The 21,064-nt window shown below is 41.6% G+C and overlaps 1 protein-coding gene across 1 annotated transcript in view; it reads right to left on the bottom strand.

The window, feature by feature from the left end:
• LOC124779320 (lysosomal alpha-mannosidase-like) overlaps positions 1 to 21,064 on the bottom strand; it is a 270,837-nt gene that overhangs the window by 48,703 nt on the left and 201,070 nt on the right. The window contains exons 10-12 of the mRNA XM_047253703.1: positions 11,236 to 11,417; positions 10,957 to 11,165; positions 9,677 to 9,890 (exon numbers count right to left, since the gene is read on the bottom strand). Coding sequence (XP_047109659.1) covers positions 9,677 to 9,890; positions 10,957 to 11,165; positions 11,236 to 11,417 — 605 coding nt within the window. The remainder of the gene's footprint in view (positions 1 to 9,676; positions 9,891 to 10,956; positions 11,166 to 11,235; positions 11,418 to 21,064) is intronic.

Here is a 21,064-nt window from a genome sequence, read left to right as displayed (position 1 = left end):
GATGTAAGTTTTTCTGAAATCTTATTCTCACCAGGTTTACATTTTCTAGCAAATAGAAGTAGTTTATCCTGATTTTCTCAAAATATCTTATAACATTAGCCATTTTATACGTTCTCTTTCTGTTGAGGGTTGCATTTATTATATCTGTAAGTTTGTACATGCTTCAGTGTTTAATGGCTGTACATTTTCTGTTTTTTTTCTTTCTATAACTTGCACTGTCAAATAAAATTGTTGTACTGTGCTTCAACCAATTATACATCATGAAATACACTGAAGTGAGATATACATTCAACAACAAAAGTGATCATGGATAAATCTTGTAGATGAGTATTACAAAAGATGACAAAATGCTTGTGGTGAACTCTACAATAACCACACTCCTTGTGGCTCGGTGGTTCAGTAGTTACATATCAGTTTACACATTCAAAGTTTCATTGTTATGTCCCTACCCGCTAAAACTGTAACAGAATATTTGGCATCTGGTGATTCTGATAATATGCTCCAATAGCCTATAACCAACTGACCATAAAACGACCTCATATGAAAATTCACTTTTTGAAAATATTTGCTTCAAATCTCAAAAAGGAACCCAGCAGAACTGATTCCATCAATCAGAATAAACAAGACAATTACACATTCAACCTATTAACAGAAAATGAGCCATGGCAAAGTATAACAAAAATTCATTTAATAAAATCAATACTACGCACCAACTCAATGGAAAATTACGCAGTTACATCACTCAATTACTTGAGAGCATGTCCAACATACAATACTCATTACTGACTGCATGCAAACCATGAAGTCTGCAAATATCGTCTATCTGTGCTATGGCTTCCTTTGAGACTGATGAAATAATTAACTGATGTTTTACTTACTGTTGCACATCATCTCAAAATAGGTGATAACTGACTAACCCACATCAATATATTTAGGAATTTTCAGTTTGTTTATTCAAACATAGTATCTGAAAAATCGATCTGACATAAAGTCACTTCTACTGTTAAGTCAATCAAAATCATATTTTTGCCTTGTTACAATTATAACATCAAAAAGGGGAACGCTGCTTAGTAATCATCAATAATAAAACTCTATTTTTTCAACTTTGTCATTGTTTTATTTCCAAAAATTTTACGAAGATACATAGAGTTCAAAAGCTAATTTGAGTTTCAATTTCTTAAAAAATTAAACAAATAGCCATACATTATTTGAAATGATGGAAAATGACACATAAAATCACAATTCATGCAATCCTAGTTCCCATCACGCACTACCCTCTTCTCTCTCCCCAGTCCACTCCCTCACTTTTACTCTCTTGACAGTTACCAGCAAACTGCTTTAGTTTGTCATCTAGTGGTGCCCTCCAGTAAAAATTATGCAGTCATCTGAGTGGGGCTTACAAATGTCTCATTTCATTACAATATGACCTCTCTGATGTGTTCAGCCACTACAGTTACTGAGTCAGATGGTCTATAAAAGCATCTTATTACCACCAAACAATAGAAAATCCAGGATAGAATGTAACAATATTATGAGAAGGAAAGTTGCCACTCACCATATAGCAGAGACGTTGAGTCACAGAGGGCCACAACATAAAGATTTTCACACATAAAGCTTTCAGCCAATGGCCTTTGTCAACAATAGACACACAAACGCACACACGCACTCACGCAAACGCAAACACAACAGCTGCATTTGCATGAGTGTGTGTGTGTGTGTGCTTATGTGTGTCTATTGTTGGCAAAGGCCATTGGCTGAAAGCTTTATGTGTGAAAATCTTCTTGTTGTGCCAACCTGTGATTCAACATCTCTGCTACATGATGAGTGGCAACTTTCCTTCTCATAATATTGTTACATCTTATTACCATATTTGACCCATTTTTGATGCATAGCTTATGTAACAACCTCACTAGACATTACTGAGTTCTTTGTGGGAGCTAACACAGCACCACCACCACTGGTGTGTAGCATATCCTTTTGGTGTATAGTCCAGACTGAAATTTAGCTTTTACTGATATGCGTTTCTTGTTTCAACCAGCTTTCAGTCCCTACTACTGCATGGCCATTATTAGCTTTCAATGAGTGAGATTAATTCTGCAATCTTACCATGGATGCTCTTATGGTTAACAACACCCCTTTACTATTTCTCTTTCTTATGCATGTTATTTTTTTCTCTTTCTTCTGCTTTCCACTGTTATACATAGAAATTCAACCTGTATATGTTTGTGTTCACAGAATTTGAAAGGTATAATCTGTCAATTGACTTGAAATTTTGACACAATGTTACCTTCACACATGTGTATGTGTTTTCATATATCTGTTTTTAATATAACTAATATATACACAAATTTGTAGTCTGTAAAGGGGAAATTTTATTACCAAAAATCTCAAAAAGTTCTTGACTGATTTACTTCAAATTTTTTACATAATACTCTAACAAACATTCAGATGGACATAGGCTACATATTCTTAATATATGTAACGTATAGATATACAGGATGATTTTTTTTACACTGTATACAAACTCCAGGTGTAATGAACTTACGCCTGGAAATGCATGGTTTCCATGCTAAAGACTATTTATTCAATCATACTTTGTTGCAGAGGCTGAGGTCTAATACGCTCTGTACCACAGTTACAGTATGCATTGTTTCCTCCTAGAGGGTGGTACTGTTCCTCATATGTCATGCCCTAGTACCCTCTCCTGCGATAGTAATTGGTAATGTTGTGCCCGATTCAATTCTCTTGCTGACTCATCTTTGGGTGGATGTGATACAGTGTTGTACACAATGATGTAATATTCAAATTGAGAGCTTGCTGACATGGTGAGTTGTTGTTGTTGTTGTTGTTGTTGTTGTCTTCAGTCCTGAGACTGGTTTGATGCAGCTCTCCACGCTACTCTATCCTGTGCAAGCTTCTTCATCTCCCAGTACCTACTGCAGCCTACATCCTTCTGAATCTGCTTAGTGTATTCATCTCTTGGTCTCCCTCTACGATTTTTACCCTCCACGCTGCCCTCCAGTACTAAATTGGTTATCCCTTGTTGCCTCAGAACATGTCCTACCAACCGATCCCTTCTTCTAGTCAAGTTGTGCCACAAACTCCTCTTGTCCCCAATTCTATTCAATACCTCGTCATTAGTTATGTGATCTACCCATCTAATCTTCAGCATTCTTCTGTAGCACATTTCGAAAGCTTCTATTCTCTTCTTGTCTAAACTATTTATCGTCCATGTTTCACTTCCATACATGGCTACACTCCATACAAATACTTTCAGAAACGACTTCCTGACACTTAAATCTATACTCGATGTTAACAAATTTCTCTTTTTCAGAAACGCTTCCCTTGCCATTGACAATCTACATTTTATATCCTCTCTACAAAAAGGCAAATGACAATGGATGGTGGGCAGCAAGATTGTATCAGGAGACCCCACTGACAACAACCACAGCATTTAATATCTGCAACACTGTTTTGCCACTTGTCTGAGGCAGGGTCGTTTTAAGAAGAAGGAAATCCTGAAGGATGTACCTGAAATGTTCGCACACCAGACTTGCAAAAAGAAATGTGAATACCACCGTGGAAGGCTATCACCATGTCAGTACCAGGCAGTTGGCCCACCACTACAGGGTAACCCAGATGACCATGTGGAACATTCTCTGTGACAACTGTTACTACACTTAGCACTTACAGCATGTGCAGTGCTTACTAGTGACAGACATTCCACATCAGGAGCAGTTTTGTCACTGGTTTCTTCACTAGGCAACCATGATTCCAGGATCTGTGTCATTCACAGATGAGGCCATCTTTACATGGAGTGGTATCTTCAACTTTCATAACAGACAACTGTGGGACATTATGCAGTATTCCCATTGTATGGTGACAGTTAATCATCAGCATTGGTGCAGTCAAAATGGGTGGCACGGTGTAATTGGTAACCGTATTTTGGGACCAGTCTTCTTTCCACATTCCCTAACATACTGGAACTATCAGTGTTTCTTGCAGGTGATTTTGTCTCCCTGCTGGAAAAAGTACCACTGATGATTCAATGGATTATGTGGGTGCTACATGATAAAGCTCTAGCCCACCTCACAATTAACGTCCAGATGCATATCAGTTGTGTCTTCCCTGGTCAATGGATCAGACAAGGAGGTCCAGTTGCATGGCCTTCTCATTCACTGAACCTCAATCTGTGTGATTTCTGGTTATTGGACCATCTAAAAGTATCATGTATGCAGAGCCCATTCCAGATGTGGAATCACTGGAGCAGCAAATTCATGCTGTCTTTGACACTGCTCAGATGCAGCCTGGCTGATGTGAATGTGAGGGACAGAACATTCATGCATTGAGACACGTGGAAACCATTTTCAATACATTCTGTAACTGTGGCTGCATGGTGCAGTGTGTATAGACCGCAGTCTCTGCAAACAATGTTTATGACTCATGCATGGAAACCATGCATTTCAAGCCATAAGTTCATTAGACCATTTTGTCTTGTATCCTCTCATCGATGAATTCCTAGAGTTTGTGCATGGTGGAAAAAAATCACCCTGTATAGGTAATATATACATGGGAAACATTGTTACCAAAAATCTCAAAAAGTACTTGACTAATACACAGTACTTGATTAAATTACTTAAAATTTTTATACGTTACTGTAAATGGCTGGAAAAATACAGGTTATATATCACAAATTTAGCATTGGAGGGCAGCGTGGAGGGTAAAAATCGTAGAGGGAGACCAAGAGATGAAAACACTAAGCAGATTCAGAAGGATGTAGGTTGCAGTAGGTACTGGGAGATGAAGACGCTTGCACAGGATAGAGTAGCATGGACAGCTGCATCAAACCAGTCTCAGGACTGAAGACCACAACAACAATAAACCTGAAAATTTTGCACAAAACTTGTTAATCCCATCTTGTAGGTATCTAGTGTATCATTCAAATATTCCCTCGGACTTAATTTTTTTTTACAAATATGTAATACATAGTTAAGCAAAATAAATGTTTGACTCAGTAGAGTAACACCACTAATAAATTTGACCCCAAAAATAACCAATTCCATAAATTGTCTCTACACCAGTCTATGTATGCGACTAACAGACAATGCCATGGTCAGTTCTCGATTAGCTGTGAACACATACACATCTATGTGTTAAAAGCATGGTTAAGACACTGACTGTGTAATGCCTTCTATGAACTTCTTTAAGGAAATGAGTCTGCAGCTAGCATTCAACATGATAACATCTCTGCAAAGAAGTCTGAGTTAACATTAATCTTAGTCACATCTTTTGTAAAACTTCATACCTAATGTCACTGTCTTAATATTATTCTGGTCCAAGCTGCCAGAGTTGGCACTCATGTGTGCATGAGGTGTGCTTGGTTGTGTGAATGTATGGTGTCTGTTTCTCTTTCTTTTTCTGGTAAAGTTGTTGTTGTTGTGGTCTTCAGTCCTGAGACTGGTTTGATGCAGCTCTCCATGCTACTCTATCCTGTGCTAGCTTCTTCATCTCCCAGTACCTACTGCAACCTACATCCTTCTGAATCTGCTTAGTGTATTCATCTCTTGGTCTCCCTCTACGATTTTGACCCTCCACGGTGCCCTCCAATGCTAAATTTGTGATCCCTCGATGCCTCAAAACATGTCCTACCAACCGATCCCTTCTTCTAGTCAAGTTGTGCCACAAACTTCTCTTCTCCCCAATCCTATTCAATACCTCCTCATTAGTTACGTGATCTACCCATCTTATCTGCAGCATTCTTCTATAGCACCACATTTCGAAAGCTTCTATTCTCTTCTTGTCCAAACTAGTTATCGTCCATACAAATACTTTCAGAAACGACTTTCTGACACTCAATGTTAACAAATTTCTCTTCTTCAGAAACGCTTTCCTTGCCATTGCCAGTCTACATTTTATATCCTCTCTACTTCGACCATCATCGGTTATTTTACTCCCTAAATAGCAAAACTCTTTTACTACTTTAAGTGTCTCATTTCCTAATCTAATTCCCTCAGCATCACCCGACTTAATTAGACTACATTCCATTATACTCGTTTTGCTTTTGTTGCTGTTCATCTTATATCCTCCTTTCAAGACACTGTCCATTCCGTTCAACTGCTCTTCCAAGCCCTTTGCTGTCTCTGACAGAATTACAATGTCATCGGCGAACCTCAAAGTTTTTACTTCTTCTCCATGAATTTTAATACCTACTCTGAATTTTTCTTTTGTTTCCTTTACTGCTTGCTCAATATACAGATTGAATAACATCGGGGAAAAGATACAACCCTGTCTCACTCTTTTCCCAACCACTGCTTCCCTTTCATACCCCTCGACTCTTATAACTCCCATCTGGTTTCTGTACAAATTGTAAATAGACTTTTGCTCCCTGTATTTTACCCCTGCCACCTTCAGAATTTGAAAGAGAGTATTCCAGGTAACATTGTCAAAAGCTTTCTCTAAGTCTACAAATGCTAGAAACGTAGGTTTGCCTTTCCTTAATCTTTCTTCTAAGATAAGTCGTAAGGTCAGTATTGCCTCACGTGTTCCAACTTTTCTACGGAATCCAAACTGATCTTCCCCGAGGTCGGCTTCTACCAGTTTTTCCATTCGTCTGTAAAGAATGGTAAAGGCTGTGGCCAAAACCCTAAGTGTAAGAATCTTTTAAGTGCACCTGTCTGCAACCTGACATGTTGTCTTTATGGTAAGTACTGAACTGTCTTTTCCTACATTGTTGACATTCCAACCTGGATTTCCATTACTTAGTTTTGTTTTATTCTTAGACGAGGTAACTATCTTGGTTTAATAATTTTTATGTGAAGGAAGCATATTGGTTATAACTCTGTTAATAATCATATTTTTGCTAATAAACAATTAATAATAGGTAGTGATGTGTAATGGAATTGGTTATGACCTTAAGTTAAATAAAGTGGAAAGTTATCCAACTTACACCTATGGAGCTGTGTCTTGTCACTGAACTGTGAGACTAACAATCAAAACAATTTCAGGACACAAGACTACAGTTCTGTGTGCACCACCACATATGTGCAGTGGTACTGCCAGATTAATATGTTATAAATTCATTGGGAAGACTGTGGAGTCATTCCTATAGCCCAGTAAACCCCACTGTGCATGCCACAGTTACTTTGCCACCAGAGTAATAGATTTTTTAGTGTAGTGCACACCTAACCTATTGGAGCAGGCTATACAATTTTCCACCTGATAGCTAAGGCCTAGAAATCTGCATCTAAAATCATTACAGAACCATATGATCCTTGGTTTAAGCCAATCACTGACCTCCAGAGCAGGAGACTGCTCAGTTCTAGTACGATACTGTGAATATCAGTAAGTTAAGTGGTAAAAGTCAGTTAGCACGCAAGTGCATGTATTACTTCAAATGTAATGTAGGTAAAAAATAAAGTTGTTTTGAATATTGGAAGGAGGCACTAACCTCTGTCATCAACCAAATAAGTAGAATTTTTATATGGGGCTGTCACACTATGTCATACCTTGCCAAATACTGTCCAAACACACTGTTCATGGGCTATTGACATCTTTTGTGTTTCTGTTCTGTATTTATCACAGTTTTTCACTATATGTAGCCTAAGTTTTTAATGAAACAACTTCCACTAACTCTTACTGTTAATAATAAGACAACAATAGACAAAACCACAATCAGTGGTAGCTTTTCAAATGACAGGTTCAACTATAAGTTTCAGCCATGGACACTCAATTACTTCAATTCTACTTTTTCTGCAAAAAAAGAGGAATGTCTGATTACAGGAATCAGCATTTGGTCCTTCTTTTTTGTGTCTATGTCTATTGCTGCTTACTAGAGGAGATCACAATGCTGGGACCACAGATTTACTTCAAACTTTGTACATCTTTAGTAGGCCGTTGAAGCAACATAATGTGCAAGTAGTAAGGTGCACTACTCTGGAAACTCCGAGAAAATTGCAAGAGAAGTTTTACACATCTATTATGTACCCGATATACCTGTGCATAGGTGCTTAATGGTGGAGTTTATGGTGGTCAAGTGGTTAGTGTTCGAGCTTGCTAAAATGAACACGTATGAGGGAACAGTATGACTCCCACTCAGACAACTTTTAATCTATATTTTTTTCATTGCTGATCATTTTATTTAACTCATATGACATTTGAGAAGTAAAACAATTTTTTAAAAACCATCTGTATTTACATGAAGTTTTAGTGAATTTAATGTTGTTTGACTACTTACTATTTTTAATTAAATTTAATTATTAGTGAAAATATATTTATAACTATTGACAAGTAAATGAAGAAACACATAGAGTTTTCCTGAAAATCTATGCCTTTGTGATCTGTGAAATCCTTCATACATACAATCTGGTAAGATAGCCGGAACTACTTTGCACCTCGATGCTTTGAGCTGCAAGCCACAGAGGCAGGCTGCATTTGGCAGTTAAGCTGCGTAGCAATGAGACGTTGCTAATGTAGCAAGAACTAATAGTGTAGGTGCAAATTTTTTGAATATCACAGAATTTACACTCATACTAAAAAAATGAAGGTTTGAGCAGGAGTTGAACCATCACCTCATACAAGTTTGCCTTATGGAGCTCAAACGCTAACCACTTGACCACCATGAACTCCACCAGGCAGCATCTACACACAGTTGCATCAGTACATAATAGACGCATAACACTGCTCATGTGACTTTCTCAGAATTGCCAGAGTAGTGCATCTTACTATTTGCACATTATGTTGGTTTAATGGCCTACTAAAGGTGTACAACATTTGAATTAAATCCGTGATCCTTATGTCTTAAGCCTTCCTTTTCTTAGTATACGGCAGCCTGGGTTCGATGCCTCATATCTCCACAGATTTTTTTCTGTCATAGGGAGGTCTGGTATGGTGTTTATTCAGCCCATCAGGCCAGTTGAGTAGCTGATTGAATAAAGAAGCAGTGGCATCATCAGGATTAATCAACTGGCAATAATGGCTGGAGGAGTTGGTGACAATATAACCACATGTCCTACAATGAAGGATCATTCCTTGTACTGCCTTGTTGGCAACACTCGGCTAGTGAAAACAGGCCTTAAGCTTAATCCATGATTGATGTTTCATTCATTGAGAAATGAAAAAATAATGCATTACTAGTTGGTGATGGAACTGCAATGCCTCTACAGAAGCAAATACCTACCACTAATTTATAAATTAAACCAGTTAGAATTTTTAAAGAGGAGAATTATGAGAAAACTTTAGATTCAATAAGGTACACAGGAGTCTGGGAATTAAAAAGCAGTGATGACTAAATACCAAAATTCAGAAAAACCATAAACATAATGAAAAGAAGAGTGATATTTTTTGGTCATTCATACAGAATGAATAACAACCGGGTAACAAAACAGATCTTCAAGTATGCTCCAGGGGAAAAAAATTGTCTACAAACTGAACAGCTGAAGTTAAAAAAAAAGACTTGAAAATAAAAACATTATAAAGTGCTCTGAGGAAACAAGAAGAGATGTATTGAGAGATTAAAGAATAACGGAAAGAAAGGAAATAGTGAATGGGAAAAAACTGAAACTGAAAATGGGTCCTTGTATGACCATAATGATAAAGGTACCCACTGAAATTTCCATTTACATAAAGTAAATTATGGTAAAACAAAATACATCAATTTCAAAGTCCTTTTGCTACTAACCTTTGAAGATCTTTGTGTCAACAGCAGATGACACTGCCACTGAAGATCCATTTGGGCGGAATATGTATGCCCCAGAGGCTCTTAGTGCTGGCTCAGAATTGTTTCCTACCCAACCCTCATAATAATGAAAATTCTGTTGTAAAGCCATCTCTTCACCATCAATCATGATTGACTGCAGTAAACCAGTGTCTTCATTGAACAGAGCTTGAAGATCCTGTGGAGATAAATTAGATATAATAAGACAGTTTGCGAATCAAACAACAGAAAGTAAAAATGAAATAACGACAATATTATAGAGAGGTTAGGTTGCTGTTCATCACATAGAAGAGGCATTGAGTTGGACACAGGCACAATGAAAACAGTGCTAAACAATTAAGTTTGCAGACAAAAATATCCTTCTTCAGAAATAGAAAACACACACACATTCACACAACCACAACTCACACTGACATGGCCATTGCCTCTGGCCTCTGTGGCCCAACTGCGGACTGTGACTGTGCCTGTAAAGTGCAGCAATTTGGGGTGGGATGTGGGGGCAAGGAGGAAGCATGGGGGTGGGAAGAGGGAGTGATGGGAGGGTAGGGGTGGGGAAAGATGTCACACTGAGAGCTGCGAGGTTGTGCTGGGGGAGGGGGGGGGGGGGGGAGTGGGAAAGGAGAAAAATACTAGTAGATGTGTTGGTAGAATCAAAGGCATGTGTAGTCCTGAAGATCAAACAGATTAGGCAAAGGTACCCCTCTTCCCTGCTCCCTCTCCAGCACCACAAAAACCTTATATTCCACCAATGTACATACTACTCTTTCGCCTTCTGTATGTTTCTCCTCTCCCAGTTCTACTGCTCATTCCCCCATGCACCTGCTAACCCCAGAGCCTTCTGACTCTGCATCTAGCAGCACTATCCTGTCCCCATCATGTCCCTACACACTCTCACAGGCACCACGACATCTTCCTCCACCCACAACCTGCCACCCCTTGCTGAACCCACCCCACACCTTCTCATTGCCCTCACCACACCCTCCAGATTGCTGCTCTCGTGAGATGTAGTCACAGGCGGCTCATAGCTGATGGAGACAGTGGCTCTGCTTCTGTGATCATGTAAGTGTTTTCTGTTTCAAAAGGATGACTTTTTTGTCCAAAAGCTAAAATTTTTAGCAGTCATTTCACTGTGCATGTCTGCAACTCAACACTCCCTTTAAGTAATGAATAGCAATCCATCCACTTCATAAGACTGTTTATCAATGTGATATCAGAAATAGATTCCCATATTTTTACTAACTTACATCATTTCCTATTGATGAATTTGAGTTTTCCATCACACTCCACATTTCTTCATCTGTGCTGTTAACTACTGCAACATAGTATGAGTGAAAGCCAAGCGGTGGAACATTGTTTGCCAGAAACACAATTTCAAATGTTGCATTACTATTCCTCTCAGGCAAATTTTGAACAGGATCTGGTATGGGCACCAACTGCACTTTCTGCTCATTCCCTGTGCAAATTCACATGTGAGAAAATATACTTAAATGTGTTATTAATATCTATGAAAAATTATAGCTTACCTGAAGCATCTCTCACAGAATATGCACTGCCAAGAACTGGAAGTCTGACATAATAAGAGACTTCATGACTCAGTGGGTTGTATACAGTAACCATAAATGTATCAGAAATTTCAGATGGTTCACACTGACTAACATTTCTTAGCAAACAAGATACAAATGGCAGATCTGATGCTGAAAGTTTGCTGAAAAAAGAGAAGTGACACAATTATATAGGAAACAGAACATCTGCACAAATATTCATCAGAATGTTGCAGAATAGCTGTATACAAACAACAGCTTTAAAGAAGCAATATCATGGATTAACACAACGTTCTTAATGAGACAGGACATCAAACAAATTAACAGTTAACACTCAAACTTTTTCAGTATGCACAGTTACTTCAATCTCTCAATATATACCTTTCAAATTACAAACTTTGAAAGGAGGCACCCAATAAATGATTGTAAGTCTGAAATGATTGTGGTTTCTAGTCTTACTGCTGCATCACTGTCAATTACACTCCTGGAAATGGAAAAAAGAACACATTGACACCGGTGTGTCAGACCCACCATACTTGCTCCGGACACTGAGAGAGGGCTGTACAAGCAATGATCACACGCACGGCACAGCGGACACACCAGGAACCACGGTGTTGGCCGTCGAATGGCGCTAGCTGCGCAGCATTTGTGCACCGCCGCCGTCAGTGTCAGCCAGTTTGCCGTGGCATACGGAGCTCCATCACAGTCTTTAACACTGGTAGCATGCCGCGACAGCATGGACGTGAACTGTATGTGCAGTTGACGGACTTTGAGCGAGGGCGTATAGTGGGCATACGGGAGGCCGGGTGGACGTACCGCCGAATTGCTCAACACGTGGGGCGTGAGGTCTCCACAGTACATCGATGTTGTCGCCAGTGGTCGGCGGAAGGTGCACGTGCCCGTCGACCTGGGACCGGACCGCAGCGACGCACGGATGCACGCCAAGACCGCAGGATCCTACGCAGTGCCGTAGGGGACCGCACCGCCACTTCCCAGCAAATTAGGGACACAGTTGCTCCTGGGGTATCGGCGAGGACCATTCGCAACCATCTCCATGAAGCTGGGCTACGGTCCCGCACACCGTTAGGCCGTCTTCCGCTCACGCCCCAACATCGTGCAGCCCGCCTCCAGTGGTGTCGCGACAGGCGTGAATGGAGGGACGAATGGAGACGTGTCGTCTTCAGCGATGAGAGTCGCTTCTGCCTTGGTGCCAATGATGGTCGTATGTGTGTTTGGCGCCGTGCAGGTGAGCGCCACAATCAGGACTGCATACGACCGAGGCACACAGGGCCAACACCCGGCATCATGGTGTGGGAGCGATCTCCTACACTGGCCGTACACCACTAGTGATCGTCGAGGGGACACTGAATAGTGCACGGTACATCCAAACCGTCATCGAACCCATCGTTCTACCATTCCTAGACCGGCAAGGGAACTTGCTGTTCCAACAGGACAATGCACGTCCGCATGTGTCCCGTGCCACCCAACGTGCTCTAGAAGGTGTAAGTCAACTACCCTGGCCAGCAAGATCTCCGGATCTGTCCCCCATTGAGCATGTTTGGGACTGGATGAAGCGTCGTCTCACGCGGTCTGCACGTCCAGCACGAACGCTGGTCCAACTGAGGCGCCAGGTGGAAATGGCATGGCAAGCCGTTCCACAGGACTACATCCAGCATCTCTACGATCGTCTCCATGGGAGAATAGCAGCCTGCATTGCTGCGAAAGGTGGATATACACTGTACTAGTGCCGACATTGTGCATGCTCTGTTGCCTGTGTCTATGTGCCTGTGGTTCTGTCAGTGTGATCATGTGATGTATCTGACCCCAGGAATGTGTCAATAAAGTTTCCCCTTCCTGGGACAATGAATTCACGGTGTTCTTATTTCAATTTCAAGGAGTGTATATGAAACAGACAGGAATTTCAAGAGCTCTGCTTCTCCTATTAAGGCAAATGGGTTGAGAATAGAGATTTATTATCTCATTTTCACATTACATACTGTCAGAGAATAAGTACTGGGGGGAGGGGGTGGATAAGAACCAATTAACTCTCAGAGAGATGAGGGTGGAGTGAAAACAGGTCGTAACCACAAACATCTAGGCCATCCTACGTAGCAAAGTGTTTTGGTCAGGTTGTATTGGGATGCATTTAAGGGGCCATACCTGTGGATGGGCACAGCTGAAAAGAAACACTTCAGAGAAGGAGGGTTGGGTTGGGTTGTTTGGGGAAGGAGACCAAACAGTGATGTCAGTGATCTCATTGCATTAGGGAAGGAGGGGGAAAGAAGTCATCCGTGCCTTTTCAAAGGAACCATCCTCGCATTTTCAATCATGGAAAACCTAAATCAGTATGGCCGGACATGGGATTGAACCATCGTCATCCCAAATGTGAGTCCACTGCAGAGAAGGAGAAGGATAGAGAGAGGAGGAGGAGATTAGCAGAAAAAGGGGGGAGATATGAGTAGAGAGAGAGAGAGAGAGAGAGAGAGAGAGAGAGAGAGAGAGAGAGAGAGAGAGAGAGAGAGAGAGAGAGAGAGGCTTGGGGCTAGGAAGAGAAGTCCACTTCCATCACCCTCCCCCTCCCTCTTTTGATCCCCTCCTCCCCGTTCTGCTATTCCACCTCTGAAGAGAGAAGAGGGAGGAGAAGGTTATCACAGAGGGGGTGGAGGAGACAGTGAGATGGGGGTGGGGGAAGAGGAGATGCACTGAGACGGTAAGAAGGGAAAAAATATGGACAGAGAGCAAGGAAAGAAGAAATGGATAAAGAGGGGGGAGGTGGAGATGTACGGAGAAAGATGGGAGAGGAAATATAAAGAGATAGAGAGTTCAGTGAGATGCTCAAAGAAAGAGGGAGGAGGAGATGGACAGAGAGAAGGGTGGAGTATGGAATGGATAGACAGTGGGGGGAGCAGGAGATGACAGAAAGAGAGGAGTAGGATATAGGCAGAGACAGGGGACAAGATGGAGAACAGAATGGAGAGGTGGCAAGATGGGATGGTCTGAGAGGAGTGCAAGAATGAGATTGACAGGCAGAAGATAGAAAAGGAGATGTACAGAGTGGAGGGTGGATGGACCTTCTATATTATATGTGACATAAGTGAGCTCGGGCCAAATTGCAGGTAAGACAAGTGCATGTGCATATGTGCTTGTGTATGTTCCATAAGTCTTTCTAAACCAATAGATCGATTGCAACTGAACTTCACAGACATACTACTAATTGTGTGGGAAGATATACTGTGGGTATATGAACCACCTAGCTCTCATAGTTTTGTGAATTGGGGGTGGAGGGGGTGGGGGATGGGGGTGCAGAGAGATGGCAACCGCCAGAATCCAGGCTATCCTGCAAGATAGGTGTGTTGTGCAGATAGTGTTGGAATAGATTCCAGGGTCTCTAATTGTGTGGATGAACATGCCTGGCCAGAGAGAGGGTGAGATGGCCAGACTGTGAGAGGAGAGGAAAAGAAGAACAGAGTGAGACAGAGAAGGGATTGGGTGGGGGTGGGGGGGTGGGGCGGGGGGTGGGGGGGGGGAGGGGGGGAGTTGTAAAGGGCTTTCAGTATCAAACTCCTTCCTCTCTCTGGTGATCTACATCTCACACCAACTCAGTGTTGATTCTGTCCTTACCCCTCTGCCTGTCCCTCTTCTCCTCATCCCTCTCTCTATCCCTCCCCCCTCCCACTCTGTCCACCTCCTCCTCCATCCATCTGCCCATCTCCATATCCCCCTCTCTCAATTTATCTTCTCCTCCCCCCATTCTCTGTCCGGTCTTAGCAACAAATAACGCTGAGCAAATAAGGAGCATCAAGACAAATGCAGATACTAGTGACCGCAGTGTTGTTTTAGCAAGACTGAGTACTTTAACATCTAGATCCACAAAAATTATTGCAAAATACATCAATTTAAAAATGCAAATAAAATTTGCTTAATAACTTCCTACTGAACAGTCGCCACTCACTTTACAAAGACTATTTAAGAACAGGTCAGATGTGGCTTGGATTCATAGAAATAGTAACAACAGCAAATGAGAGAAATCTATGAATAAATTAAAAAATGAATGGAAGGTCTAATACGGAATAACAACAATATTAGGAAAAGTATAAATTGCTACTGCCCCCCCCCCCCCCCCCTCCCCCGAGAACCATGGACCTTGCCGTTGGTGGGGAGGCTTGCGTGCCTCAGCGATACAGATAGCTGTACCGTAGGTGCAACCACAACGGAGGGGTATCTGTTGAGAGGCCAGACAAACGTGTGGTTCCTGAAGAGGGGCAGCAGCCTTTTCAGTTGTTGCAGGGGCAACACTCACCAAAATAGCCTTGCTGTGCTGGTACTGCGAACGGCTGAGAGCAAGGAGAAACTACAGCCGTAATTTTTACCGAGGGCATGCACCTTTACTGTATGGTTAAATGATGATGGCGTCCTCTTGGGTAAAATAGTCCCCCATTCTGATCTCCAGGTGGGGACTACTCAGGAGGACGTCGTCATCAGGAGAAAGAAAACTGGCGTTCTATGGATCGGAGCGTGGAATGTCAGATCCCTTAATCGGGCAGGTAGGTTAGAAAATTTAAAAAGGGAAATTGATAGATTAAAGTCAGATATAGTGGGAATTAGTGAAGTTCGGTGGCAGAAGGAACAAGACTTTTGGTCAGGCAAATACAGGATCATAAATACAAAATCAAATAGGGGTAATGCAGGAGTAGCTTTAATAAAGAATAGGAAAATAGGAGTGAGGGTAAGCTGCTACAAACAGCATAGTGAACCCATTATTGTGGCCAAGATAGACACGAAGCCCATGCCTACTACAGTAGTACAAGTTTATATGCCAACTAGCTCTGCAGATAACGAAGAAATGTATGATGAAATCAAAGAAATCACTCAGATAGTGAAGGGAGATGAAAATTTAATAGTCATGGGTGACTGCAATTCGGTAGTAGGAAAAGGGAGAGAAGGATACATAGTAGGTGAATATGGATTGGAGCTAAGAAATGAAAGAGGAAGCCGCTTGGTAGAATTTTTCACAGAGCACAACTTAATCATAGCTAACACCTGGTTCAAGAATCATGAAAGAAGGTTGTATACATGGAAGAACCCTGGAGATACTAAAAGGTATCAGATAGATTATATAATGGTAAGACAAAGATTTAGGAACCAGGTTTTAAATTGTAAGACATTTCCACGGGCAGATGTGGACTCTGACCACAATCTATTAGTTATGAACTGTAGATTAAAACTGAAGAAACTGCAAAAATGTGGGAATTTAAGGAGATGGGACCTGGATAAACTGAAAGAACCAGAGGTTATACAGAGTTTCAGGGAGAGCATGAGGGAACAATTGACAGGAATGGGGGAAAGAAATACAGTAGAAGAAGAATGGGTAGCTTTGAGGAATGAAGTAGTGAAGGCAGCAGAGGATCAAGTAGGTAAAAAGATGAGTGCTAGTAGAAATCCCTGGGTAACAGAAGAAATATTGAATTTAATTGATGAAAGGAGAAAATATAAAAATGCAGTAAATGAAGCAGGCAAAAAGGAATACAAACGTCTCAAAAATGAGATCAACAGGAAGTGCAAAATGGCTAAGCAGGGATGGCTAGAGGACAAATGTAAGGATGTAGAGGCTTATCTCACTAGGGGTAAGATAGATATTGCCTACAGGAAAATTAAAGAGACCTTTGGAGAAAAGAGAACCACTTGTATGAATATCAAGAGCCCAGATGGAAACCCAGTTCTAAGCAAAGAAGGGAAAGCAGAAAGGTGGAGGGAGTATATAGAGGGGCTATACAAGGGCGATGTACTTGAGGAAAATATTATGGAAATGGAAGAGGATGTAGATGAAGATGAAATGGGAGATATGATACTGCGTGAAGAGTTTGACAGAGCACTGAAAGATCTGAGTCGAAACAAGGTGTAAGGGATCCATAATCCCACAAACATAGATCCTAGTATCCGACGCCTGGGTCGATAGCAGACAGGAGTCGATTGTCGAGCACTGCTGAAGACAGTGAGACGAGTGTCGAGTGCACAGTAGTACTAGAAAATGTCGTGTGAGAAGTAGTGCGGGAAAGATGCGCAAGAATGGTGGTCGAGTAAAATTCACCGGAGTATGACGAGTGAGCACGTCCCCCTGATCGTCGTGGGGTTGCCCCTCACTAATACCGATTCATGAGTGATATGAAACAGAAAGTGACAAGTGCTGAATTACGTGTTTTGCGTCAACCGCGTCGGCCAGCAACAACCATGGATTGCAATGAGGATTGTTGTGAATGTTAACCATCAGCATTGCGTGTGATGAAGTACTGAAAATCAACAACCAATAAAAAGATATAACTGTGATTAGACGTGTAAGGCGAAGGTAGCTACTGCCTCAGCATTTGTGTGCTAGTAGGAAATATATATATATCAGTTTGTACATCGCAACCTTTGTGGTCCTTAATAATAGACAAACTTTCTATCATTTCCACTATTCAATCTCAGAACAGCTGCACTCGGTTGAAATACCCCCGAAACCAGCAGAAAAACCTTTTGCCTTTCTTCCATTAAGCACACGGTCATATAATCATAATAATTAACTGTTTGGCGGCTTCGTAAATTACACAAAAACCCAATAAAAGAATTTAAACGGGAGTGTTTCATCTTGGCTCCCGTGAAAAGGGCAGTTGCAATCTTTGGATCCGAACAATGGTTTATTGACTCAATTTTTCGTTTCAGTGGAATGAGATTTGCAATTATCGGATAATTTTAGTGCAAGAGCAATTCGGTATTGTCGTTACCATGACAAAAATTATAGTATTCCAACTAGAAACAATGTAATGTAACGTATTTATTGTGAAATTAGAAATCGCGGGAACAAAGCACATTATTTAGACAATACAGTGCAAAAGTGACTGAGAAACAGTAAACAGTTTGTTTTTATGAGTTGAAATTACAAGAGAAGTGTTAATAAATAATGTATTGAAGTATGGACATGAAAACCTGCGTGAATTACTATAAAATTCATACTCTAAGAAAATGCGCGTTTGTGCATAATCCCCCCCCCCCCGTGAACCATGGACCTTGCCGTTGGTGGGGAGTCTTGCGTGCCTCAGCGATACAGATAGCCGTATCGTAGGTGTAACCACAATGGAGGGGTATCTGTTGAGAGGCCAGACAAACATGTGGTTCCTGAAGAGGGGCAGCAGCCTTTTCAGTAGTTGCAGGGGCAACAGTCTGGATGATTGACTAATCTGGCCTTGTAACACTAACCAAATCGGCCTTGCTGTGCTGATACTGCGAATGGCTGAAAGCAAGGGGAAACTACAGCCGTAATTTTTCCCCAGGGCATGCAGCTTTACTGTATGGTTAAATGATGAGGGCGTCCTCTTGGGTAAAATATTCCGAAGGTAAAATAGTCCCCCATTTGGATCTCCGGGCGGGGACTACTCAGGAGGACGTCGTTATCAGGAGAAAGAAAACTGGCGTTCTACGGATCGGAGCGTGGAATGTCAGATCCCTTAACCGGGCAGGTAGGTTAGAAAATTTAAAAAGGGAAATGGATAGGTTAGAGTTAGATATAGTGGGAATTAGTGAAGTTCGGTGGCAGAAGGAACAAGACTTTTGGTCAGGCGAATACAGGGTTATAAATACAAAATCAAAGTGGGGGAATGCAGGAGTAGGTTTAATAATGAATAAAAAAATAGGAGTGCGGGTAAGCTACTACAAACAGCATAGTGAACCCATTATTGTGGTCAAGATAGACACGAAGCCCATGCCTACCACAGTAGTCCAAGTTTATATGCCAACTAGCTCTGCAGATGAGGAAGAAATTGGAGAAATGTATGATGAGATAAAAGAAATTATTCAGATAGTGAAGGGAGATGAAAATTTAATAGTCATGGGTGACTGGAATTTGGTAGTAGGAAAACGGAGAGAAGGAAACGTAGTAAGTGAATATGGATTGGGGGGAAGAAATGAAAGAGGAAGCCGCCTTGTAGAATTTTGCACAGAGCACAACTTAATCATAACTAACACTTGGTTCAAGAATCATAAAAGAAGGTTGTATGCATGGAAGAATCTAGAGATACTGACAGGTTTCAGATAGATTATATAATGGTAAGACAGAGATTTAGAAACCAGGTTTTAAATTGTACAACATTTCCAGGGGCAGATGTGGATTCTGACCACAATCTATTGGTTATGAACTGTAGATTAAAACTGAAGAAACTGCAAAAAGGTGGGAATTTAAGGAGATGGGACCTGGATAAACTGAAAGAACCAGAGGTTGTACAGAGTTTCAAGGAGAGCATAAGGGAACAAATGACAGGAATAGGGGAAAGAAATACAGTAGAAGAAGAATGGGTAGCTTTGAGGGATGAAGTAGTGAAGGCAGCAGAGGATAAAGTAGGTAAAAAGACGAGTGCTAGTAGAAATCCTTGGATAACAGAAGAAATATTGAACTTAATTGATCAGAGGAGAAAATATAAAAATGCGGTAAATGAAGCAGGCAAAAAGGAATACAAACGTCTCAAAAATGAGATCGACAGGAAGTGCAAAATGGCTAAGCAGGCATGGCTAGAGGACAAATGTAAGGATGTAGAGGCTTGTCTCACCAGGGGTAAGATAGATACTGCCTACAGGAAAATTAAAGGGACCTTTGGAGAAAAGAGAACCACTTGTATGAATATCAAGAGCTCAGATGGAAACCCAGTTCTAACCAAAGAAGGGAAAGCAGAAAGGTGGAAGGAGTATATTTAGCATTGGAGGGCAGCGTGGAAGGTAAAAATCATAAGGGAGACCAAGAGATGAATACACTAAGCAGATTCAAAAGGATGTAGTCTGCAGTAGGTACTGGGAGATGAAGAAGCTTGCACAGGATAGAGTAGCATGGAGAGCTGCATCAAACAGTCTCAGGACTGAAGACCACAACAGCAAATTGCTACTCATGATACAGAGAAGGAACAGAGTTACAGACAGCCAAAATGAAAAGACTACTATACATTTAAGATTTTTGTCAAAAAGCCTGCCTCAAAAGTAGAGAACACACACACACACACACTCACACAACTCACATACACATGACCATTGTCTCTGGTCACTGTGGCTGGACAGTACACAACAACTGCACCTGATGGCAGCAGCAATCTGGTGTAGGTGGTGGGGTAAGGAGGAGGTATTGGGCAGGGAAGGGAAGGGATAATGGGTAGGGGTATGGGAAGGAGTAATGCTGCTTGTGGGGGCATGAAGGGCCACAGGCAGGACGGAGTAAGGCTGCTATGTGTAGTCAAGTGTTTTGTTTTGGGGGAAGTGGTTTGGGTGGGGGGGGGGGGGGGGGGGAGAAGGGGAAAAAGGCTAGTGGGTGGATTGACAGAAAAGAAGACTGTGTAATACTAGTACGGACGAAAGCTGGTGTTGGTGGAAGTATTCAGATTGTGCAGACTGTGAAGCAGTCACTGAAGTGAAACACACTGTGTTGGGCAGCATGTCAGCAACTGGATGGTCCTGCTGTCTCTTGGCCATAGTTTTTCGTGACCGTTCACCCAGACAGACACCTTGTTGGTCGTAATGTCCACATTGAAAGCAGGACAGTGGTAGCAGCTTAGTTTGTAGATCATGTGATTGCTTTTACAGCTAGCCCTGCATTTGGCGGAATAGGAGATGAATGTGACCTGACTGGATTAGGTAGTGTTGGGAAGATGTATTGGACAGGTCCTGCACCTATGGCTGTTGCAGGGCATAAGCCGTGAGGCAAGGGGTTGGGAGCAGAGGTGGAGTAGGGGCGTGCAAGGATATTATGTAGATTTGTTGGGTGGTGGAATGCCGTTGAGTGAGTGGTGGGAAGGATAGT

This window comes from Schistocerca piceifrons, chromosome 1 (assembly GCF_021461385.2).
Source record: "Schistocerca piceifrons isolate TAMUIC-IGC-003096 chromosome 1, iqSchPice1.1, whole genome shotgun sequence".
NCBI lineage: Eukaryota > Metazoa > Arthropoda > Insecta > Orthoptera > Acrididae > Schistocerca > Schistocerca piceifrons.
This window is presented reverse-complemented; position numbering and strand designations above follow the sequence as displayed.